The sequence below is a fragment of the Chroicocephalus ridibundus genome, chromosome 2 (genome assembly GCF_963924245.1).
Source record: "Chroicocephalus ridibundus chromosome 2, bChrRid1.1, whole genome shotgun sequence".
Lineage (NCBI taxonomy): Eukaryota > Metazoa > Chordata > Aves > Charadriiformes > Laridae > Chroicocephalus > Chroicocephalus ridibundus.
The window spans coordinates 1,275,805-1,299,439 of NC_086285.1; the positions used below are offsets into that span (position 1 = coordinate 1,275,805).

Consider the following 23,635-nt stretch of genomic DNA (forward strand, 5'->3'; position numbering starts at 1 on the left):
CTGCCCTTGGTGTCAGCATCCCCTGACCTCGCTCTCCTGAACCGCTGACATGCCCTGGCTCTGCCGTGCGAGGGGGATGGCGGCGAGGAAGATAAAGTGAGATGTGTCGCTTCGTTAGCAAGAGTGATAAGGCTCAGGTGGCGTCGTCCTGCAGCACGGCTGCCCCCCGCCGACACTCACGGCCGCCTCTTCTGCCCTGCAGGTGTTTCGGCTGGAAGACTCGTGCTGTTTGTTCACGCTGCAGGGTCACTCGGGAGCGATCACGGCTGTGTACATCGACCAGGTAGGGCGCAGCTGGGTCTGCACCTCGGAGAACATCCTTACGTACGGCTGCTGAGCCACGGCGTCGGCCAGAGCTGGGCCCCTTTCCTGATGTACGTGCCGAAAAGTTCATCTGCGCTTCTCTGAGGACGCAGAGGGTTCTCTGGCTGCTGTAAAGGTGTGCTCACCGTGTGCCTCACAAGCTGAACCCTTATTTCCCATCCAGCCCGCTGCGGGCGCAGCGATCCCTTTCCCCGGAGGTGGTTTGTCCCCCTGCCCTCTTTGCAGCAGGAAAGCCCCATTCCCGCTGCACCCGTGCTGCCGGCTCCGTTCTGAACGCAGCTCCGAAGGCAGAGCTGGGAGCAGGGGCTGAAACTGGCCCAGGAAATGGTCCATGCCCCATGGATATCTGCCCTGCCGGGGACCGGCTGTCTCCCGGGAGGGGCAGCGTAGGCTGGGCTGGAGAGGAGAGCAGGGCTAAGGACGGGATGGCAGGGCTAAGGACAGGGCCCTGCTCTGCTGTCATCCCCCCGCCAAGGCTTTCTGGACCTCATCCCCTTGGAGAGAAGCGGGAGAGCCACACCTGGGCGCTGCAGAGCTCTGAGAAACGAATTGAGGTTTCTCTGCAGCTGTGAGTCCTGCCAGGCTGGGCTTTTCTTACCTCCAGCCTGCTCAAACACAGGTACAAAGGCAGGGAATCCGTGGAGCTGGCTGTTCAGTTTTCCATCCCTCGTTCCTGTGCCCTCCTGCAGCCTGGGAGCGTGCCCAGAGCACGGGACCCACTTCCCTACGGAATTGTCATGTGTGTTCAGCGTCTCTGTGTGGCGGTGGCGCTGCGAAGCCCCGGGGTGGGATGGAAAGGGCACTGTCTGCCGCCCGCTCACGTTTCTGACCTGCTTCTGCCCGTGTCCTTGCAGACGATGGTGCTAGCGAGCGGCGGCCAGGACGGGGCCATCTGCCTTTGGGACGTGCTGACAGGGAGCAAGGTCAGCCACATGTACGCCCACCGCGGGGACGTCACCTCCCTCACCTGCACAACGTCCTGCGTCATCAGCAGCGGCTTGGACGACGTGATCAGCATCTGGGACCGCAGCTCGGGGATCAAGCTCTATTCCATCCAGCAGGTTGGTAGCCAGGGAAAGGTTAGGGGTGCTCCTGTGCTTTTCCGGACCCCACCAGACCCCGCAGCCCACCTCCGCTGGGCTGCAGTGTGAAGGGAGCTCTAGTTAAACTCCACACGCTTTGGAAAACTTCCCCTGTTTGTAAATAGAATGTGCAGGAGCTCGGAAAAGACCGAATCTGTTGCTTGGCCAAACGGTGCTGTCCCACGGCGAGGCTCTGTGGGCCCTTTCCAGCACGTCTGGGACGGGGCTGGCAGAAGGGCTGTGGCTAAGTGGCCTCTTGCCCGCTTTGGCCAGGGCTGGCCGCGGGCTTGGCTCGCTGACCCGCTTTCCTTCCGCGCAGGAGATGGGCTGCGGTGCCAGCCTGGGCGTCATCTCCGACAACCTGCTGGTGACGGGAGGCCAGGGCTGCGTCTCCTTCTGGGACATCGGCTACGGCGACCTGCTCCAGACCGTCTACCTGGGGAAAAGCAACGAGTCGCAGCCGGCCCGGCAGATCCTGGTGCTGGAGAACGCCGCCATCGTCTGCAACTTCGGCAGCGAGCTCAGCCTGGTCTACGTGCCCTCCGTGCTGGAGAAGTTGGACTGAGGAGGAGGAGGAGCAGGCGCTGGAGCCGGGGCTGAGCGAGGAAGGTGGGACGGGGCACCCGGGCCCCTTCCCTTGACGAGGAGTGGGCGCAGGGACACCAGCTCCAGCGCCTCTGTCACCTCCCCGCCTTGTAAGCTGGACTCTTGTCACCCAATGGTCTGCAGGGCCCGAGCCCGCTTGTTCCCGTTTCCAGCATCTTCCGCGCGGTCGCTGGTGCTCCCTGGAGGCGCAATGGTCCCCCGGGGGCTGTGGGGACAGAACACCGAGCTCCTGCTCGGGATGGGACAGGAGGCGGGGACAGCACGTGGTGGTGGTGGTGGCTCCCCCAGGCTGCCCGGGGAGACGGAGTGACAGCAGCGGGTGCTGGAGGAGCGGCGGTGCCTTGCGGCAGCCCCGGCTCGGGGCAGGAGCGGGGCCGTGGTGGGCAGGACACCCTGCAGCACCCGTCCCAGCCCATCGCCCGCTCCCGGGGCACCGAGAGCAGCCCTGCACGCCCAGCCTGGCCCGGCAGCGGCTGCGAGTGCGAGCCCCGGGCCAGAGCGGAGCAGCCGGGGGCCACCATCCCTGGGGGAGGCCAGAGTCCCTGTTCCCCCCATCCCGGGAGAAGGACGGGGCTGAGCCCGCGGGGCACTGGGCTTTGGCCTCCAGGTGCCTTAGAGCGCGGGCAGGGCCCCAGCCCTCGGGGCTCTGTGCCGCGGCCGTCCCTGCCCTATTTATTTATGTGCTGTATATATTTATTTATTATGGCAGGAGAGTGCGGGAGCAGCGCCCGCCCTCACTCCACCAACCGCCGTGGCAGAGCCGCCCTTCCCGGCTCCCTCCTCCGCTCCGTTTGCAGCAATAGCACCTTCCTCCTCCTCCTCCTCCTCCTCCTCCTCCTCTTCCTGCTGCGGGGCCAGAGAGGAGGCTTTTCTCAGGTTGGGAGGGGGCAGGCAGCCCTTGCCCCATCCTCCCTGTGGGAAAAGGGGAGAAGGTCCCTTGGGATGGAGGGGGGGGAAATGGCCCGACTGATGCCGGGGGGGGAGCGGGGAGGGCTCGGGGCCAGCAGCCCCCCCAGAGCTGAACCCCTTCCTCTAACGCTCTCTTCCCTCAAGTGACCGCCGATGACGTCTGTTAATTGAACCCCGGTGATTGTAGGGGCAGGCGGGGAGGCCCTGGAGGGACCCAAGGCCCGGGTGCTCCCCCGGGGCAGCCCCCCCCCCCCCCGGCCCCCCCTCTGCCGCGGGTGGCCTTAGCCCAGCTGTACGCTTTGTACTGTACAGGGGACGCTTTTTGTACCAGATTGTGTTTTATAACGTGTACGAGGACACCTCCATTAAACGGAACTAACCCGAGCCCGGTTCAGCCCCTCTCCTGAACCCCCCCCCCCCTCCCTCACAGTCCCGCCCCCCCCAGGTCTGAGAGAACCCCCCCCGCCCCCACGCCAGCTGCAGATCAAACTCTCTTTATTTTAGTAGCAAAGAGCTGAAAAAAAAAATCAGTTCTAATTGGAGTCAAATAATGTGGCGACCGCCAATGTTACACCTGTACAAAGCAGAGGGACGGGGTGGGGGGGGGGACAGAGGGAAAGGTGGGACACCCCCCTCCCCACCACCACCCCCACCCCCCCCAGAGGGTGCCCCAGCCCCCGCTGCCTGGGCTGCTCCCGTCCCAAACTGGGGGAGCCCGGGGAGGGCAGCACCTGGGACTGGGGCTGTAGTGCTGGGTCTTGGGGGGAGGAACTGGGAGGGGGGGGCGACTTGGGGGGGGGGGTCCCTGCCGCCCCCTCAGGCCTTGTTGAGTGTCCAGAGCGGGTCGAGCATGCTGAGGGGGTCGTCGCTGGGCCGGGGCCCCCGCAGCCCCTCGCCCGTCTGCGCCTGCAGGAAGTTCTGCTTGTTCATGCGCTGCTTGCCCTTGAGGGAGGCGTCCAGGGTGAAGGCCTCGGGCGTGAGGGAGGCCAGCAGCTCCAGCGAGGAGGAGGGGGGGGCGGCGGGGGGGGCCACCGGCTGCCCCCCGGGGGGCTCGGGGCTCTCCGCCAGGTGGTTGCTGCTCTCGGGGTCAGGGGGTGGCTCGGGGAGGGGCGGCCCCGGTGGGGAGGGCTCGGGGGTACCCACACCGTCCATCACGCCGTCGGGCAGCACCGGCGTCACCTCCGTGTCGGCAGCATCCGGCGGGGGGGGAGCAGGATCGGGCTCCCCGCTGACCCCCGCCGGCCTGATGCTCAGTTTGGCGATGGTGGCCTGGATGGAGCTGATGGGCATGTCCCCCCCCAGGACCAGATCCTGGGGGTCCTGGTGGAAGTAGAGCTGTAGGGAGAGAGGCCCTGTGAGCTCCGGGGGTGGCACAGCTCCCCCCACCCCCATCAGCACACCCACCTTGGGGGAGGCACTGTTGGTGGCCTTGGGGACGGCGGGGGCACCCACGCCGTGGCGCTGCAGCACCTGCTCGGCGTGCAGCAGGACGGCCTCGTAGCAGAACTTGAGGTGGAGCTGCAGGGCGGAGGAAGAGAAGGGCAGGGTGAGCCGCCCGACACGCAGCAGCCCCGCCACGACCCCGGGGGGGGGCTCCAGCCCCCTCCCCGTGTCACCCGCCCCGTTACCTTCTCCTGCAGCATGTGCTTGCGCTGCTGCCGCATCCGCTTCACCAGCTGGGCCAGGTCAGGGATGCCGTTGCCGGCCTCCAGCTCCTGCATGGCCGCATACAGCAGGCAGAAGGCCCCGGTGCGGCCCACCCCGGAGCTGCAGAGAGACCCCCCCCCCCACCAACGCTGTGACAGGGCCGGGGGGACGGGACGACACCCCACAGCCCCATCCCCCCCAGGAACCCCTCCCCAAGCCCCGCTGACCTGCAGTGCACGACGACGGGGGTGTGGAGCGGGCGCTGGTGCAGGTAGTGGCCGTGCACCTCCTGGATGAAGCGCAGGAGGCTCCCCTTGCTGTCGGGCAGGCCCCTGGAGGGGGGGACACACACTCTCTCTCATTGTGGTGGGGGACACTCATTTTTTTGGGGGGGGGGGGGGGGGGGGGGGCGGGGTTTCCACTCTCAACAGCCCCCAGGAGGGCTCAGACCGACCCCACACTGGGGCCCCCCACAGAGGAACAGCAGTTCCAGGGGTCCCATAGGGTGCCACCTAGACCCCCCCCCCCCAGCTGCAGCAGGACCCCCAGCACCACCACCACCACCCCCCCTGCAGTGCCCCCCAGCGCCATACAGCTCGGGCCAGGAGGTGAACTGGAGGTGGACAACGGTGCGCTTGAGGCTCTGGTCGCGGTACTGCAGCGTGATCATCCTCTCCACGTGGGTGGGGGCCACCTTCAGGCTGGTGAGGATGAGGGTGATGGGTCCCTGCACCATGGGCTGGCCCCGCTCCGGGGGGAAGTACCGCAGCACCTTCTGCTGCGGGGAGGGAAGGGGACGCACGTCAGGAGCCGTAACACCCCACACCAGGGTGACCACCTCCCCCGGGACCCTCCTCCCTCGCCCTGGTCCCCATCAGGGCCTGGAAATGCCGCACGGTGACACCAGCGTATGAGGAGAGGGCGAGGGATGCCACAGTCCCATCCCTGGTGGCCACCAGCTCTGCCAGGGAAGGGTCTACCTTGTCCAGCTCCTGCTCTGACACCAGCATGACGATGACGGAGACCTTCTGCTCATAGATCATCAGCCAGAAGTCGGCGGCGGTGCCCAGCAGCGGGGCCTGGGTGGCGATGATGGTGGGGCAGTAAGGCGAGAGGTCCTCCACCCTGCTGGCGTTGATGTAGTCGTCCTTGCCCGAGCGGAGGACCACGCGGTTCCTGTCATAGGGCATGATGTCCTGGTGCCGGTTCTTCATGGAGTAGCAGCGGGCGATGGCGATGGAGAGCTGCCGGGCATCCCGCTCCTGGGCGTCCTGCAGTTCCTTCCACACCGCGTCCAGCTCGGTGCCGCCACCGGGCCCCGGCCGCTCCAGCCGCTCCACCAGCCCACGGAAGCAGTCGAGCTCCGCCAGCAGCCGCAGGACGCGCTCCGGCTTCTCGTAGGGATCGTTCTCGATCAGCTGCACGGCCTTGGGCTTCTGCCCCTCCTTGGCGTCCGCCTTGGTGGGCTGCAGCAGCGGTTGGCCCACCGCCGCCTTGGAGCCCCCGTGCTGGCTCTCGGGGCTGGAGGACAGGAGGTCATCCGTGCAGGAGCTCTGCCGCTGGAAGGGGACGTCGCCAGGGCCCTGGGGGAGCGGGGCCGTGCCCGGCGTCAGCGACGGGGGGGGTCTCTGCGGCCCCGGCACCAGCGGTGGGGGCTGCATGGGCAAGGCCGGCTGCGGGGAGGGGGCTGGGGAGGGGACGAGGGGACCCTGGACCACCACCGCGCCCGGCATCTGGCTCAGGCCGGGGCTGGGAGAGGGGGGGACGTGGTGGGGGCCAGCCTGGCTGGCAGGGGTGGGCTGGGGGGGGCCCAGGGCAATGGTGCCGGGGGGCATCTGGCTGCTTGGGGGGGCCGAGGTGGGGCAGAAGGGCAGAGCGGGGGAGCTGGCAGGCACCGGCTGCAGCCCCCCCAAAGCAGTGTGCAGGGGGGGGCCACTCTGGGCAGGGGGCCTGGGGAAGGGCAAGGCCCCCGTGGGGGGGGCGAGCCCCTGCGGGGGCAGCTTATCCTGCCCCGGGAGCTGGTAGAGCTGGGGGGGCAAGGCGGGCTGCCCCCCAGGGCCGGCGGCAAAGGGCTGCTGGGCAAACTGGGGCTGGGCGGGGGGCAGCGGGGGCCGGGCGGGGGGCTGGAAGGGCAGGGGGACCTGGGCTCTCCCCGGGGGCAGAAAGGTGGGGGCTGGGGGGAACTGCTGGGGGCCCTGGGCCCGAGCCGGCATCTCCATGCCGGGCTGGAGCTGCGTTGGGGGGGCGAAGGTGTGGGGGTGCTGCCCGGGGGGGAAGGGGGGCTGAGCCGGCTGCCCAAAGGGCTGCAGCCCACCCTGGGCATAGGGGAAGGGGGCAGGGCCCCCCCCCGGGCGCTGCGGGGCCAGGAAGGGACCGGGGGGCGCGGGGAGCCGGGGGGGGGCGGTGCAGCTGGAGATGGGGGCCTGGATGCTGTCCACCGTGGTGGTGGCCGGACGGGCCCCTGGGGCTGGCTCGGGGCCACCCATGGGTGCCGGCCCCAGGGTGGGGGGCGCGAGGGGGCCGGGCGCGGGCACCCCCGGCTGGCCCAGGCCGTAGGAGGCAGCGGGAGCAGGGCCGTGCTGCGGGGACGAGCGCGGGGGCAGAACGTGGGGCCCCCCGAAGCCAGGCTGCAGCGGGGCTCGCATGAGCGGGGCGGCCGGGAAGAGCTGGGGGGCAGCGGCCGGGGCTGAGCTTTGGGGGGGCCCGGCCGGCTGGGGGGCGGTGGGCTGCAGGAGCTGCCCCGGGGCCCCCCCACCAGGGGGAAAGGGTCCCGGTGCCACGGTGGGTGCCGCTGGCAAACGGTAGTGCCCGGGGAGGGCCGGGGGCCCCGGGAGGCGGGGGGGCGCGAAGGGCTGCAGTGGGGCACTGGCCAGCCTGGCCGCCGGCAAGAATGGCTCAGGGGGCCGCAGGCCGGTAGCCAGGGCGGCCAGCGTGTTGGGGGGCAAGCGGGCCAGGTGGCCGGCCAGCACGTCCGGGGGGAGGCTCCGCAGCTCCTCCGGCAGCTCCGGCAGCACCAGGGAGCCCAGTGGCAGCGGCAGGTCGCCGGCGTCCAGCCCAGCAGCTTCCAGCTCCGGCGGCTTCTTCTGCAGGGCGGGTTTGGGGGCCGTGGGCCGAGGGGGCGGCTGCTTCTTCATCTCCCTGCCGGGGAGGGAGGGGGCAACAGGGGCTCAGCGCAGGGCTGCCCACCTCCCGCGGGGCCACCCCACCGAAGCCAAACCCTCGAGAAACAGCCCAGAGCGCCCAAAGGTGCTGCCCGCCTCCCCTGGGGGGTGTCACAGCGGGGACCCCAAACCCGGCTCTGCGTCTCCGCGAGGGGCACGGTGCCACCTACTTCTCCAAGATCTGCTGCCTGTTGGCCTCGGCGGCTTGGCAGGCGGCGCGGGCTTTCTCCAGCAGTTTGGCGGCTTTCCCCTCCAGGTCGGTGTAGAAGTCCTTCCCCTCCTGCGATTTCTTCATCAGGTCCTCGTAGGCTTCGTAGGAGGCCACCAAGGTCTGAACGGTGGTGTTCCACCTGGGGAGACGGGGCGGAGGCGCTGAGCGGGGACGTGACGCTAAGCCAAAGCTGGGTGTTCCTGCTCCTGGGACCTGGGGAACCCACCAGCCCCGACCTGGGACGGACACCGGGTGCAGGACAAACAGCCACCAGCGGCCTCCCAGCAGTTGGACATGACGAGGGACACTAGAGAAGCCGGCAGTGACCCCACACCTCTCCCTGGGGTGGGTGAGGGCTGTTCCCGTGCACCCAGACCCCACCGGGGAATACTCTGCCCCACACACCACTCACTTGTGCTCCACCTCGGCCAGGGCCTTGCGCACAGTCGCGTATTTGACGTTGGCATCCGTCAGGGCCTTCAGGACGTTCTCCTGGGCGGCCAGGTTCTGCTCCAGGTAGACCTTGATCTGGTCGTACTTCTTCAGCTGCTCCTCAAAGAGTTTCTGCGAGAGAGGGGAGGCTCTGAGGGGCCGGGGAAGCTCCGGGGCAGGTTGGGACAGGGCAGAGCTCTTGCTGCAGCCCTGACCGGGACGTGTGACACCCGAAGGGGCTCCCCAAGCACGGAGGGTGGCACCCACCTTCATCTCGGAGCGGTCGGTGGTGACCAGCGAGGTGGTGATATCGTCCTTCTGGATCATCTCGCGCAGCTGCTGCTCCAAGGACATCCGCTGGTCCCTCATCTCCTGCACCTTGGCCAGGATTCGCTTCAGGTTCTGCAGCACCTGCTTGTCGTCTGGGGAGACAGGGAGGGCTGAGTGGCCGCGCCGGACCCCGCCAAGCTGGGCCAACCCCCCCCAGGGCACGGCTCCCCCCCCCACCGCCCGGGGCGCAGCACCGCTCACCTTCGGTCAAGGCGGGCGAGGGCAGCGCGGCCCGGACCTGCTCCAGGGGCCCGCTGAGCAGGCGGAGGTTGCCGATGTGCAGGTTCATGGCTTTGTGGAGCTCGGTGTTGGTGAAACTGGCCTTCTCGTGCACCTCCATGTACTTGGAGCACTCCTTGCTGACCTCGGTCAGGCCCAGGGATGGCGGCGGGGGGGACCCCTGGGCCGGCGGGACCTTCCCAAGCAGCTCCTGCAGCTTCCGCTCCTGAGCTTCATCCTCCTCGAGGAGGTCTCGGATCTCCTTCAGGGAAGCCTCCACGTCGGTGAAGACCCCGGAGAGCACTGCGCGGGAGAGACACGGAGGCTGGCGAAGGGCTGGACCACCGCCTCCGGGGACTCCTGGCTACGATCTACGAGCTCTCCTGGCCCCCACCTGCCCCAAGCCTGAAGCCAGGCAGCGACACAGCAGCCGGAGGAATATATCTGGCCGTGGGCAACCAGAGGACGCAAGGACACCATGGCCCAAGCACCCGGGTGCTGGGTTCAGGGCTCGTTTGTGCTGGGGAGATGCCCACAGTGGGCTGCAGATGGCCCACGGGGCTGCAGCCACCAGCGGGGTGACGCCTGGCCTGGCCTGCGAGGAAGCAGCAACCCCCACGAGCGGCCAACAGGGAAAAATGGCTTTGGGGTTCAGGAATTTATATCGGCAAAGAATCAGCCGCTGCCAACGCTGAGCCGTGGCCAGGGAGCGGCGTGGCCTGTCCCCAGGGCCAGCCCAGACATCCCCGGTCCCCCCCAGTACGTCCCTGTGTCCTTACCCTGCATGGACTGGACCAGGTTCTTGACGGTATCGGGGCGCACGCTGAGCGCGGCGCATTTCTCCATGAGGATGGGGGGGATGTGGCTGTACATCTCCAGGTTGTCCACGGTCTCTGGGTCCAACTGCATGGAGTCCATGAACTGGCTACAGGCGAGAGAGAACAAGCCCCTGAGCGGTGGCAGAGCCCCCCCCGCCCCCGACCTCCCTGCAGGTCCCCCCCATCCCAAACCGCAGCCTGCTCCGGGTGCAGCACTGCAGAATCGCTCCCGGTGGCCTGAGCAAAGCTGCGGGATGAATTTGGGGACCGGTGGCTGGGACTGGAACCTAATGGGGGACTGCCCCCAGAGCTGGGCAAACCGGGATTTGGTGGCACTCAGGACGAAGGTGACAGATCTGGGATATCTGCGTTCCTGTCGGCACCGGGGTGGGGAAAACCCAGCGAGGGGACAATCGGGACATCCCTGAGCGAGGGAGGGCCCACCGCTGCCTGGGAGAGGAATTGGCCGGGGCCCCGTTCCGGTACGGCTCACACGTACTCCAGCACTTCGTTCTTGGCTTCGATCTTCGCCATCACGTCTCTCAGCAGCTTGGCCTTCTCCTCGCTGTGATGGAGGAGAAAAAAAAAAACAAAACTGATCCTTCAGTGCCATGCCAGGAGTAGGGAAACCTCCACCGTAAATCACACGTGCTCCCAGCCCCGCAGGAGTCAGCCGGAGCCTCATCCGTCCCAGCAAGACCAGCTCCAGCTGCCAGGAGAGACACGGGACAGAAACCAGACACGAGGACAACTCGGGGACGTTGGTGGTTCCCCAAAAAAACCACTTAGGCTTGTTGGGTCCCCTCCGTCTCCCTTCAGCCTGGGGGGGACCTCGTTGAGCTCGGTGCTGGAGATCTGCGTCCCCAGCTCCGTGACCGTCCTGCTCCGGCTGGAGCCGTGCCCGCCTGCGGCACCCCGGGACACACCTGTACAGGGAAGAGGCCTCGTGGGCAGCCATGGGCACCAGCTTGGCAAATATATCGGGGCCGGTGACAGCCGGATCCGTGGGGTTGACAGGGAGGGCCTTCACCAACGGGGCACCTGGGGGTTGAAGACACAACACATGCCTGAAACCTCCCTGGAAAACTGATCATTCCCAAGACGGACCCTCCCGCTCGACACCTTCATTCCCCCGATCCCTGAGGATCACGGCACAAAGCGCCACTGGCCCAAGGGGTTCCAGAGCCCCGTGGATCCACCGTGTGTCACTCCGCGTGTCCCTCTCCCATCAGGAGCTGGCAGGAGAGGGCACTGCCCACCCTCACCTTTCACGGACTGCAGGGTGTCCAGCGCAGGCACGGCTTCGTGGTAGATGAAGTCATTGTCCTTTTTGGCCGAATTGTACCTAGAAACGGAAGCGATGCCGTGTTGGAGAGAAGCGGGCAGCGTCCCTGGCTCCCTGAGCTCACTCCCAGTAGGTCAGGCCCTGGGTCTCGCGGGCTCGCTCCTGGGGGAGCCAAGAGCAATTTCCACGGCTGCGACACATCACGAGAGCCTCGGGCAGCACAGCGTGCTTGGCTCTGCCCCTGGGGGGACACTGGGGACACTGCCCTGCGCTGCTCCGGCCACCAGGCCTTTCTGATCCCCAGAATGCAGGATGGTCACATCCAGGGGTGCCCCATGCACGGACTCACTTGCCACCGATCACATCCATGGTGAATCTCAGGGCTTCCTGGACGGTTTCTGGCTGGCCCTGCAGAAAGGAGAGGGAGTTTGCACAGGCAGGGAACGGCCATCGCTGTCCCATGGCCACAGCCCGATGGTGCCCGAGAGCCAGCAGCAGCCTCGCCAGCCATCTCTCTGTGTGCCCCGTAAAGGAACGGAGATGCCCGCAGGTATCCTCCGTGTCGCCGTTTCACACGCAGACCCTGCCGCGGGGCTGTCCTCGGTTTCCCGAGCACGGCAGCACCCGCACCAGGAGCTGCGTGGGGAGCCCACCGAGGCGGCGGGGCTGAGCGCTGCAGACCCACCGCCCTCCTGGAGCTGCCCACGTGCCCCCAAGTGATGAAAACCAACCCAACCCCCCCTAAATCCCTGGGAGACCAAGAGATCCCAGAGCCTTGGGCTTGGCTGGATGTCCCAGAGGGGAGGGAAGCGACGCTTTGGGAAGCCAGCACGGGTTTGCCAACCTACTCCACGGCAAGGAAAACTTTTAAGCTGACACCAGTTGTCATCTTCTCAGCCTGGCATCCCGCTGGCCTGAGCACAGTAACTTTAAAAATCCAAATTACTGCGACCACACGGAGCAGGAACGCACCTTTGCCAGCTTGATAGCTTCGTTGAGTTTATCCAGAGCGCTCTGGAAGTAGATGACCTGCAGAGAGAGCAGGAATTGGGGTTGGCAGAGAAGTAGGTGCCCTTGCCTTTGCACAGGAACATCACCACCAGTCCCCGAGGGCCGCAGCTTCCTACAGCTTAACGGGGCTTTGCGAGAGCACCCACAAACGCTTGCAGGAGGCAGGACATCGTTGGTGACACATTCATGTCCCCAGGGCTGAGGATACCTCCCAGGACAGGACCGCGATCCAGAGCCTGGAGCGGACGGGGCGGGCCGACACGGTTCTGCTTACCCTTTCCCCAAACTTCTGCTGCTCCTCGGCCTGTTTTCCCATGTGCAGCTGCAAGAAAAAACACGCATCGGGGGTGTCAGAGCTCCTGAACTCCAGGGGGATCTTGGAAACGGGCAAGAAAACTCCACAAAGCAGCCCAAGCCCCTTCGTCGGTCGTGTCGTGGTGAGCACCGCTCCACAGCGGGCATCAGCAGCCCGAGGTGGAGTGGAAGCAAAGGGCATCGCAGCCAAGCAGCCCCCCCAGGTTGGTCTCCCCCACTTACATGGGCCACAGCAGCAAAATAATAGATTTTCATTTGAACCAGCTTCTTCCAGTCTTTCTGGATCTTTCCCAGCAGCGAGGCTGTCTCCGAGTTCTCCAGCGCCCGGCAGGCCTCTTTGTAGTAATCCACCACCTATAGAGAGAAGGAAAGGTGCTGGAAAATTCCCCAGAAAGCCAGATCCCAGGTGGAACTGAGAGCAGCAAGGGAAAGGAGGATTCACCAGCACTAGCGCTTGTGCCCATGGCCTCAGATCACCCAATCAGCACAGCAAAACGGCCGGTGGGGAACACGCGGATTCGTTTCAGGTCAGAGTGATGGACTAGTGACATCACCTTGATAAACCAACCCCACACAGAGGGTTAGAGTCACAGAATGCTTCAGGTTGGAAGGGACATTAAAGATCATCTTGTTCCACCCCCCTGCCCTGGGCAGGGACACCTCCCACCACACCACGTTGCTCCAAGCCCCATCCAACCTGGCCTTGAACCCCTCCAGGGATGGGGCAGCCACAGCTTCTCTGGGGAACCTGGGCCAGGGGCTCACCCCCCTCACAGCCAACAATTTCTGCCCAATATCTCACCTCAATCTCCCCTCTGTCAGTGGAAAACCCTTCCCCCTCGTCCCATGGCTCCCCTCCCCGATCCAGAGTCCCTCCCCAGCTTTCCTGGAGCCCCTTGAGGGACTGGAAGGGGCTGGAAGGTCTCCCCGGAGCCTTCTCTTCTCCAGGCTGAACCCCCCCAGCTCTCTCAGCCTGTCCCCACAGCAGAGGGGCTCCAGCCCTCCCAGCAGCTCCGGGGCCTCCTCTGGCCCTGCTCCAACAGCTCCGTGTCTCTCCTGTGCTGAGGCCCCAGCGCTGGAGGCAGCACTGCAGGGGGGTCTCCCCAGAGCGGAGCAGAGGGGCAGAATCCCCCCCTCGCCCTGCTGCCCACGCTGCTGGGGATGCAGCCCAGGCTGCGGGGGGTTTCTGGGCTCCCAGCGCATGTTGCCAGCCCACGGCCAGCTTTTCACCCCGCCCAGCACTCCCAAGCCCTTCTCTCAGGGCTGCTCTCCATCCCTCCATCCCCAGCCTGTGCTGGGACCGGGGGTTGCCCCCACACAGGTGCAGGACCCTGCACTTGGCCTTGCTGGACCTCACGAGGTTCAGACAGGTCCCCTTCTCCAGCCTGTCCAGGTCCTTCTGGATGGCATCCCATCCCTCTAGAGTATCTTATGCTCTCCTTTGAGGAGCCAGTGGTTGTGCTCACAGCCTGGGGTGACGGCAGCAGCCCGTACCACAGTATGACTGCACTGACACCATGCAGGATCCAGGACACCCTCCCTGAGCTCCCAATCCCACCCATGGCTCCGTGCAGCGGGAGCGGGGCTGTGCTGGTAACAGTGAGCGCCGAGGCAGAAGGGGCCGGAGTTGAGCGCAGCAGGGATTGCCCAGGAGCTCACCTGGGCGCTGATCCGGGCCACGAGGAAACTCTTCCTGTTGTCCAGCATGGACTTCTCCAGGAGACACTCCTGCGCCTGGCCCTGCCAAAGACAAGAGGGGAATCTTTGGGTTCCACTACACCTGGGGACACCCCTCTGTATCCAAGCCAGCGCCAGTCCCCGGCCCCTGGCAGAACCCACCAGTTACAGCCCCTTTCTTACAGGGTCAGCAGAGCACAGTAAACACCAGCCCCAAGGGATGGTTGAAGAGCCCAGGGTGAGCAGAGCGGCACAGAGCCTTCCCTCTTCCCTGCTGCCTCCCAAAACCTCCTTCTCTCCCGCAGAACAGAGCCCCTCTTGCTTACAGCAGGCCAGACCTCACAGACAACCACCCGCCGTGGGGCACTGGGGTCCTGTCTCGCCCAGCTCCAAGCGCTTGGACTCAGTAGGGAGCACCCAACCTGACGGACGCCCCTCTCCCAGTCAAGCAGCAGCTGCCCACAAGGTGTGCAAGGAGCCATCCCAGTGTGACCAGCGCCCCGGCGGAGGCAGAACCCAGTTCCTACCAGCATGAGGTTGATGTTGAGGTTGAGGATCTGGTGGCTCATGTCCACGCTGTAGGAGTGGGGGAAGTGATCCCGCAGGTAGGTAAACGCCCCGGCGGCGCACTGGAAATGGGTGCAGGAAACCTTCATGCCCTGAGAGGACGGGAAAACACGTGTCAGGCATGCGCAGCCCTCTCACATGCACGCCAAGCCAGCCGATGTCCGTGGGCACGTGCTGCCGGACATGAGGGATTTGTGGAAACTCGGATAGACTGGAGAAGCAGCAACCTCCTTTCACATGGTGGGGTTTGGGGTGATAAACCCAGCTTGGTGGGGTTAGATGTTCCCCACACCACCCATACCACAAAAAGTGATCAGAGGGCTGGAGCCCCTCTGCTGTGGGGACAGGCTGAGAGAGCTGGGGGGGTTCAGCCTGGAGAAGAGAAGGCTCCGTGGAGACCTTCCAGCCCCTTCTGGTCCCTCAAGGGGCTCCAGAAAAGCTGGGGAGGGACTCTGGAGCAGGGAGGGGAGCCATGGGACGAGGGGGAAGGGTTTTCCACTGACAGAGGGGAGATTGAGATGAGATGTGAGGCAGAAATTGTTGGCTGTGAGGGGGGTGAGCCCCTGGCCCAGGTTGCCCAGAGAAGCTGTGGCTGCCCCATCCCTGGAGGGGTTCAAGGGCAGGTTGGACGGGGCTTGGAGCAACGTGGTGTGGTGGGAGGTGTCCCTGCCCAGGGCAGGGCGTTGGAACTGGATGGTATTTAAGGGTCCCTTCCAACCCAAACCATTCTATGCCTCCTCTGAGACCCCAAAAAGCAGCCACCACAAAGCTGGGGCGAGTCCCTGGGGCTCGCAGGGCTCTAAATGGCTCGGTGCTTTCCCCTGGCCACGCAGACCCCAAGCTGCGTCAGATCTCTCCCCTCCCGGCCCTACGTGCTGAGGGTGGAAGGTCAGCCCGGCCAGCAAACAGGCAGAGCCTAGCCGGAACAAGGCCAGCAACGATGGGGCAGGGAGGGACACAACCACGAGGAGGTGCCTCCTCGTAACACCCTCCGGCAATACTGGCTCACAGCAGACAACCAGAGCTGGTAGAGACGCTTGTAACCACCCAGGTTATGGAGGGGAATTCCTCAGGGCTACCAGCTCGAGGCTTTTAACCACGTAGGAGAGAAAAGGCACCGAGGGACTCTTACCTCCTCAGACACTCTCTTGTCCATGGCGCCCAGCATGGAGTGCAGCGCACCTGCGGAAAGAGGACGGCAGCTCAGCAGGGCGAGCACACCCTGCCAGCCCCCAGGCACTTGCACCAGAGAAGCCTAAATCCGCAGCAAGGTGGCCACCAGCAGCACCCAGCTGGTGCTCTGTGCCAGGGAACCGTGGCACTCCGGACGCCCATCTCACAGGGCACCAGCGTGAGACTGCACGCGCAAGTCATTCAGCACAGAAAAGTCCCCGGCTGGAAACCTTTAGTATTAAAAAGTGAGTTTCTAACATCTTCCTGGTTTAATAGACATGTTTCTACCAGCTTCAGGGAGCTGCCACCTCTCGAAAGGGGCCCGGGCCCCACATCAGCTCCTGCTGCCTTGGGCCGGGTTTGAGGTTTGTGCGTGGTGGGCTGGGAGGGCGCAGTCAGCTCCCGAGCTGCAGCGTTTGGGGCAGCCGCGATGCCAGGGATGGGAGTGTTTTCAGCTGCGTTAAGCGTCCAGGGGCTGAGCGTCACCTTCCCTTTGGGGCTACCAAGAAAAAAAAAAACAACCCACTCTGAGCCGTGGTTAGCCACAGCTGGAGAGCAAGGGAGTGGGTACAAGGGTTACATTTGCTGTTTTTGAGGAGATGGGGCGCTGGATGAGCTGGACAAAGCCTGACTACGGCTGTCACCGTGCCAGAAAGGGCATTTGTAATGCCACAACCTGATGTCAGCCTCCTCGGTGAAACCTGTGACTGAGACGCAGGGCAGCGCACGACCAGGGTGCGCTCAGACCGGGAGGAAAGGAGAGGCGGCTTCTGACAAAAGCCAAAGTCAACCCCTCGTGCAGCTCCGAGGCTGAGCACCCAGTCCCGTAGAGCAGGGGAAGAGGCACAACCAGGCTGAGCCACGACTGCTGGTGGGACCAGGAAGGCCCATGCTGCTGCCTGGTTGCTCCGAGGAAGGGTGACGTGAAGCAAAGGCCGGGCAGAGAGGTGGGACATCCCTCACGCCCAGGGCAGCCGGTCTCCCAGGCCCTTACCCAGGTTGTAGAGGATGCAGGCCTGCTCGTACTTGATGTCCTCATGAGTCACCGTCTTGCCCGAGAAGATCTCAGTCCTGCGAGGAGAGAAGCCTGGTTACCGGCTGTAGATGGAGGTACTGGTGTTTCTGGGTGTGGGACACACGCTGGCAGAAGGATTTGTCAGGAGACGCACTCCCTCAGAGGTTCGGAGAAGGGGCCCTCCTGCCTGGCGTCATGCTGGGCATCGAATCAAGGCAGTGGGGGCTGGTGGGATGGTGCGTCTCCATGTGGTGGGCTTGTTCTGGCTTTGTAAGCACACAGACACCCCCGTTTATACCCAGCCAAGCAACTCTGCCACCCCAGGGGATCTCAGCACTGCCACCTTGCATGGTGACGCTGTCCTGGCTCTGCCTCGTGCCTCCTCAGAGCCAACTGTGTTGCCTTATGGCTTGAGCTGAGATGTTCTGCCAGATCCCCCACGGCAGGATGCCATTTCCCAAGGGACATCCCAGTGCCACCCAGGTACAGCTACTGGGCTTCAGGGAGGAGCATATCGGATGCCGGTGAGGGACGTGCACAGGGAAGAGGGAGCAGTTGCTCTGCTTTGGGTCAGCCTCCGCATTTCAGGAAGCTCCTGCTGGGAGCCAATCCTCCATCCGCAATGCCCCAGTGCCACGCCGGAGAGAAGGTACGGGGAAGAAGCTCCTGCTCACCACACGATGGGGACCGCTGCCTCCTGCTCGGCGCCCATGGGGATGCGGCTCTGCAGGTAGTGGAGTTGGCCGAAGTACTTCCGCAGCGTGCTGCAGCCCTCGAAGTCCCTGGGCACGTTGACGGCACTCTGGAGGGTAGAGAGGAGGAGGAAGAGGCTGCCCCGAGGACAGGACCGCGCTCACGGGTGAGGTGCCAGGCAGGAACAAGAGCCTGCCTGATTCGTGATGAGATCCGTGGGCAGGAGGGGACGGCCAGAGCTGGGCATCGGCAGGCTCCCCCGGGAAGGAGCAAGCCCTTATGGAAAACACCTGCATAACACAGCTAGAAAAACAGGTCTGTGTGCCTAAAAATGAGGCTGGAGGGAGCCGCTTTATGGATCCAGAGCAACCGGTTCGGGGAGGAAGAGTCTCTGCTCCCCCCAGCACAGGCTCCTGAGCGTGAAATAAACAGGAGCAATTTGGGAGCGACTGAAATGGGGGTGTCCTGGAGAGGGCACAGGACCCACCGCTATGGCAAAGCTATGCTGGGAGAAGGAACAGGAGACCCTGGAAAGGTTTCCCAACCTCCCGTTTCGGGGTTAAACCCATGGATAGAGGCCAGATCTCCCCAGATCCCAGGCTGGGGGTGTATAAGCACCCACCCACCACCGCTGTGCTTTGGAGACACTGGGTGACACGACCCCAGTGCCAACACCACGAGTTACCCCAGCTCCACCCTGTGCATCAGGCTTACGGCCTCGCTACAAAACCATGGCACGGCACAAACTGGCAGCGGTCCCAGCTCGGGGAGAGTCTCTGACCATCTCCAGCCGGTTTTACCACCCGTGTCTCAGCCACCACCCGCCCAGGGCCGAGGCTGTCTCTAACCTGCTCAGCGGCCCCCAAATTGGTGACCCCAACGATTAACACAAGTGTTTGGGCTGCAGAGCTGAGAGCAAAGGGCTGATTTATTCCCGGTGAAGACCTCAGGCACCAGCCTGACTGGACAAAGCGATTCCTTCCATCTAACAGGGAACTTGTATTCAATATGAAACACCCCAAATTCAGGGAAGCAAATACAGCAGAGCCCCAGCACCCAAGCCCAGCATGCTCCTTGGGAAGCCAGAATCATCCGGGGAGCCCAGGACGCAGCCTGGCTGCCAACAGCCTCGTCCATGGGCCACTGTTGAGGAAGAGGAGCAGCTGCGTCAGCGTTCCAGCACGGTTCCCGGTCCAGGGAGCTCCCGTTCCCCCCCCAGTTTGGCTCTGGCAGGTCTCACCGGGGCTGTGAGTGATCCAGGCCGGAGTCCAGCTTTACCTGCCGGAGCAGCTCCAGCTTCCGCAGCTCTTCGTTGTAGTTCTCCGGGTTCTCCCCATAGTTCTTCAGGACAAACTGGAGGGGGAAGAGAGGGGTGAGAGCCTGGCCCTGTCCCAACACCCACAGCCCCCTTCCCAGCCCTGGACCTACAACTGGCAGCTCTCCAGCGAAGCCCAGGAGAAGCCCCTGCGGCAGGTCTGGCAGCGTGAAGGGGCACACGCTGGCTCGAGGCCTTGCATCGCCTGGTTTGGAGCTTGTTTGCCCCCCAAACCCCCCCAAATCTTGCCCAGCTGCTGCTGAACCTCAGCTTAACACAAGGCCAGGACACAGGGTCCTGTGTAGACAACAGCCAGGGAAGACGCACTGATCCGGCACACACCAGGAGCCGATGGGGACAGAGCTGAGGCGGAAAACCCAGAATCAAGCAGCCGTAAGGTCCTGAGGAGTCACCAGTGAACAGGACAGACCGAATTGAAGTCACTCTGGATTCACAACCAATACCCCGCTGTGCTTGGATGAATCCAGTGCTCCTTGCTGACCGTCAGAGGGTGAATATCGCACAGGAAGGCAGCCCATCATGGCGAGGGCCAAAAGGGAAACGAAACGGGGTAGTGCATGCCGGAACCGAACAGCACGGCACCATGGCCCCCACTGGAGGCTCCTGTGTCACTGTAGAGAGGAATTTGGCTTGGCCAAAAATGCTCCAGCATCCCTGAGAAAGGTGCTCGGTGATGAGTTATGTCTCCCTGCCGCTGTGGAGGGAGCTGTAGGGACAGAGGTCCCCAAACCTCCCTCTAGCAAGGGTTTCGAGATCCCTTGGATCACGATGCTGTCGGCAAGCATAGCCCTTCCCGAGCGCAGGCAGCTTGGGATCCTCCAAGGGTCCAGGCAGGATTCATCCAACGTTCCTGGCAGCCGTGGGGAGAGCTGGGGACCCACAGCCCCACTCTGCCCCAGCTCAAGCAGACACCGGGGGCTTGATCAACCCCAGCAGCTGCCAGGCTAAAGGAGGTTGGGGACATTTGAGGGGCTGCCTGCACCCTCTGTCACCCCATGGCACCACCAGCTCCTCCGGTGCTGACAGGCACGGCGGGGCCGGAGCCACGCCAACGGCCGCCGCACCTTGTCCCGGCCGGCACAGCATGACTCAGCTCGACGATCCTGTGACACCTTCCTCCCGGCACAGAGACGTCCCCGCCACACCAAAGCCGCTGCTGGGATCTGACAGGACACCAGTCCCCCCCAGCACCCCAAGAAAACAGCAGAGCAGGAAGTGGGTGGTGACACAAACACAGGAGAAACTCCCCCCGCCATCCTCCTTCCACATTAATAAATCATGATTTTCATCCGTAGGCGGCACTAGAAAACAGCAGTCATAGGTGGAGCTTGTTTACAGCTGCTTAATTAAGTACTTCACCTCACTTAAGCCATCAGTTCAGTCCCCACCGGGGTGACAAGGGCAGGTCATGTCCCCCCACAGCCCTTGGTGGCCACCAGCAAGGAAGGCACCGTCACCTCGCACCCACCGTACTCTCAACCTTCCTCCGACAGCGCTGCGAAGGGATGGGGGCTTTTAATTGACTCCCAATCAGTCAGCCTGGGCTGTTGGCAGTGGGAGAACCAGCTCCCCGCTCCTCGGTTCCCCCTTTTTACAGGAGATGGGAGGGAAAAGAGACCCGAGGGGTCACCCATCGCCGGCCCGGATCTCCTACTGACACCCCCCACGGCATTAATAACGGTGGAGGCCGGATCGGGTGGCGGAGCTCAGAGAAGGGTGGCTGTGGCGTGGGGACCAAGGAGTCAGCGCAGTCACATGCAGTGGGGACGGACTTGACAACTCACCGCTCGCCCCCGAGGCGGCTGGGGAAGGCTCTGCCCTGGATGGGGAGGGCCCCCAAGGACTCCCTCCTTCCCAAAACTGTGCCCCCCCTCAGCAGCACCCACTGACCCCAGCAGCCGAGGAAGGTCCCGCAGTCCCGAGGAGGCAGTGAAGCGAGCGGGGCCAAGCCAGGGATCACGACTCCCTGACCCACAGCCCCCCCACACTTCCCCATATATAATTCCCTGTGACACTAGCCCCGCCCCGCCCCCCCCAATCCCTCACACCCTACACTCCCCCTCCCTGTGCACCCCAAACACCCCCCCACAGAGCCCTCAACCTTCCCCTACTGCACATCCCATGCACTCCTCTCCACCACAAGACCCCAGACTCCCCCCATGGAGCCCCCTGACATGCCCCCCCCGCCCCACACCCCAAGCACCGTCCCCCACAGACCCCCTCTCTCTCCCTCCACACCCCCCCAAGCAATATACTCCCTCACAGACCCCCTCACTTCTCACAGGTCCCCTTCTCAACCCCTCCTAAGGACTCCCCCCACCTCGCAGAGGACTCTCCCCCCGACAGACCCCCCCCCAACTCCTCGGCCCCATCTAAGGGCTCACCCCCTTCACAGACCCCTCGCTCCCCCTCCCCACCCCCTCCAAGCACTGTCCCTCCTCACAGACCCCACCACTCACAGACCCCCCCCGGATTCCCCCACCCTAGCCCTCTCCAAGGATTCACATCCCCCCCCAAACCCAGACCACACTTTCTCCCTCCCCACAGACACCTCCCTACGTCTCACAGTCCCCACTGCACCCCTCCTCAGCCCCCTCTAAGGACTCACCCTCACACAGACCCCTCTCTCCTCCTCCCCACCCCCCCTCCATAGCACTAATGCCCCTCACAGATTACCCCCCACGTCTCACAGACCCCACTCTACCTCTTCTCAGCCCCCTCTAAGGGCTCACCTCCCAACACAGACCACACTTTCCCCCTCCCTACTCCCCCATAGTGCTGTCCCACCTCAAAGACCCCCCTCACCTCTCACAGACCCCCCCCCTCCCCCTCCTCAGCCCTCTCTAAGGACTCACCCTCCTCACAGGCTCCTCTCTCCCCCTCCCCATAGCTCTGTCCCTCCTCACAGACACCTCCCTACATCTCACAGACCCCATTGCACCCCTCCTCAGCCCCCTCTAAGGACTCACCCTCACACAGAGTCCACTCTTTCTCCCTCCCCCCACCCCACCATAGCACTGTCCACCCTCATAGATTCCCCCCCACGTTTCATAGACCCCACTCTACCCCTCCTCGGCCCCCTCTAAGGACTCACCTCCCAACACAGACCACACTTGCCCCCTCCCTACTCCCCCATAGTGCTGTCCCACCTCAAAGACCCCCCTCACCTCTCACAGACCCCCACCCTCCCCCTCCTCAGCCCTCTCTAAGGACTCGCTCCCCTCAGAGATCCCTCTCTCCCCCTCCCCACACCCCCCATAGCTCTGTCCCTCCTCACAGACCCCCCCCCCACGTCTCATAGACCCCACTGTATCCCTCCTCAGCCCCCTCTAAGGACTCACCCCCACACACAAACCCCTCTCTCCTCCTCCCCACCCCGCCTCCATAGCACTATCCCCCCTCACAGATTCCCCCCCCACGTCTCACAGACCCCACTCTACCCCTCCTCAGCCACCCTAAGGACTGTCCCCCCCTCACAGACCCCCCCCCCCTTTCCCCCTCCCCCTCGCAGGCCCCTCCCGCCCCGCCCGTCACAGGCCCCTCCCGCCCCCTCCCCCGGGCCCCTCGGCGGCCCTAGCCACCTCCCCCCGACCCTCCCGGCCCCCACCTTCTTGACGGCAGCGTTGAAGGCGAACTCCCCGGCCTCCTTGAGGTCGAGCCAGATCATGGGCATGCGGGGCACGGCCTCCATCCCGGCCTGCGCCCGCCGGCACCGCCCGCCCGTCGGAACCACGCCCGGCGCCTCACGGGAAACCGAGTCCCGGTGCCGCCCCGCCCCTTCCGGCGCCGTTACCATGGAGACGCCCGGCCCCCTTCCGGCGTCGTTCCCATGGCGACGCTCCGCCCCGCCTCCTGCGGGCGGGGCTTGCGGGCAAGGGCGGCGCCCCGCCCCCTGAGGCGGGGCAAAGGCTGTTCCCATGGTGACGCCGCGCTCGCTGATAGGCGGAGACGGTTGTTCCCATGGCGACGCTCCGCCCCCCGGGGCGGGAATGGGCAGTTCCCATGGCAACGGCCGCCCCCCCGTCAGGCCTGGCCCTAGTGCAGGCCCGAGCGGAGCCTTGGAATAATAACGGGATTTTTTTCCTATAATATCCCATTAATTTGTTTGTTTGATGGGTTCAGGGACAGGACGAGCTCTTTGGCTCGTTAGCGGGTTCCCAAATCCCGGCGGGATGGCAGCCACCTTTTGCCACCTGTGAAAAATCCCTGTTTTCCCATTTTTTGGGATCCAGGTCATGGGGACATGGGGACACTGGGTGCCAGGGACACAGGGACCTAGGGACCATGGGGACGCTGGGACACCAGCTGGCAAGGACACGGGGGTGTCGGGACACTGGGCGCTGAGGACATCAAGACACGGGGACGTAGGGACACCTGAGTCAGGGGACATCAAGACCTGCGACACAGGGACCCCCAGAGCCGGGGACATGGGGACATGAGGATACCTGGTGTCAGGGGACACTTGAGATCCGGGACACGGGGATCATAGGGACTTCGGGACACCAGGAGACACAGACATTGGGACCTGAGGACATAGGGATACAGGGACGCAGGACGCAAGGACTTGGGACACAGGGACATCAAGACCTGGGACAAAGCGACACTAGGGCACAGGAACACTGTGTGTCGGGGACATGGGGACATGGGGACACGGGGTGTCAGGGACATGGGGACTCCAGAACCCAGCACACGTGTCCCAACGGCCCCAGCCCCCCCTGCTGAGTGGTGGCACTGCCGGGACGGCATGGGCAGGGGGTGTCTGGTGCAGGGTCTATCCCGTAGACCCCACCCCATCCCATCCCATCCGTCCATCTGGCCCCGTCC

General features: G+C 64.6%; 2 protein-coding genes across 3 annotated transcripts in view; one reads left to right on the forward strand and one right to left on the reverse strand.

The window, feature by feature from the left end:
* The window catches only part of SCAP (SREBF chaperone), a 68,671-nt gene extending 65,366 nt beyond the window's left edge, over positions 1-3,305 (forward strand). For both annotated transcript variants that reach the window (XM_063324195.1, XM_063324196.1), the window contains exons 21-23: positions 203-283; positions 1,179-1,385; positions 1,726-3,305. In XM_063324195.1, the coding sequence (XP_063180265.1) occupies positions 203-283; positions 1,179-1,385; positions 1,726-1,971 (534 nt within the window). In that variant the 3' untranslated portion in view covers positions 1,972-3,305. The remainder of the gene's footprint in view (positions 1-202; positions 284-1,178; positions 1,386-1,725) is intronic.
* A 284-nt stretch (positions 3,306-3,589) lies between these two features.
* On the reverse strand, positions 3,590-22,559 carry PTPN23 (protein tyrosine phosphatase non-receptor type 23). Its single transcript, XM_063324194.1, has 25 exons — positions 22,419-22,559; positions 18,754-18,828; positions 17,457-17,584; positions 16,762-16,838; positions 15,727-15,776; positions 14,555-14,686; positions 14,010-14,090; positions 12,573-12,704; positions 12,310-12,357; positions 11,997-12,053; positions 11,374-11,432; positions 11,005-11,084; positions 10,666-10,780; positions 10,239-10,304; positions 9,701-9,846; positions 8,904-9,224; positions 8,640-8,794; positions 8,353-8,504; positions 7,900-8,079; positions 5,549-7,706; positions 5,162-5,346; positions 4,796-4,900; positions 4,550-4,688; positions 4,326-4,439; positions 3,590-4,256 (listed from the first exon to the last, which is right to left on the reverse strand). The coding sequence occupies exons 1-25, from the start codon at positions 22,500-22,502 to the stop codon at positions 3,738-3,740; spliced, it is 5,358 nt and encodes a 1,785-aa protein (XP_063180264.1). The 5' UTR covers positions 22,503-22,559; the 3' UTR covers positions 3,590-3,737.
* Positions 22,560-23,635: the final 1,076 nt, after the last annotated feature.

What these genes read in the sequence shown, in the direction of transcription:
- PTPN23 (XM_063324194.1), bottom strand. Translation starts at nt 22,502, where the DNA reads ATGGAGGCCGTGCCCCGCATGCCCATGATCTGGCTCGACCTCAAGGAG. An exon ending in AGCAGAAGTTTGGGGAAAGG is followed by an intron (nt 12,054 to 12,309) that starts GTAAGCAGAACC and finishes CTCTCTCTGCAG; the next exon opens with GTCATCTACTTCCAGAGCGC. An exon ending in CCGACCGCTCCGAGATGAAG is followed by an intron (nt 8,505 to 8,639) that starts GTGGGTGCCACC and finishes CCTCTCTCGCAG; the next exon opens with AAACTCTTTGAGGAGCAGCT.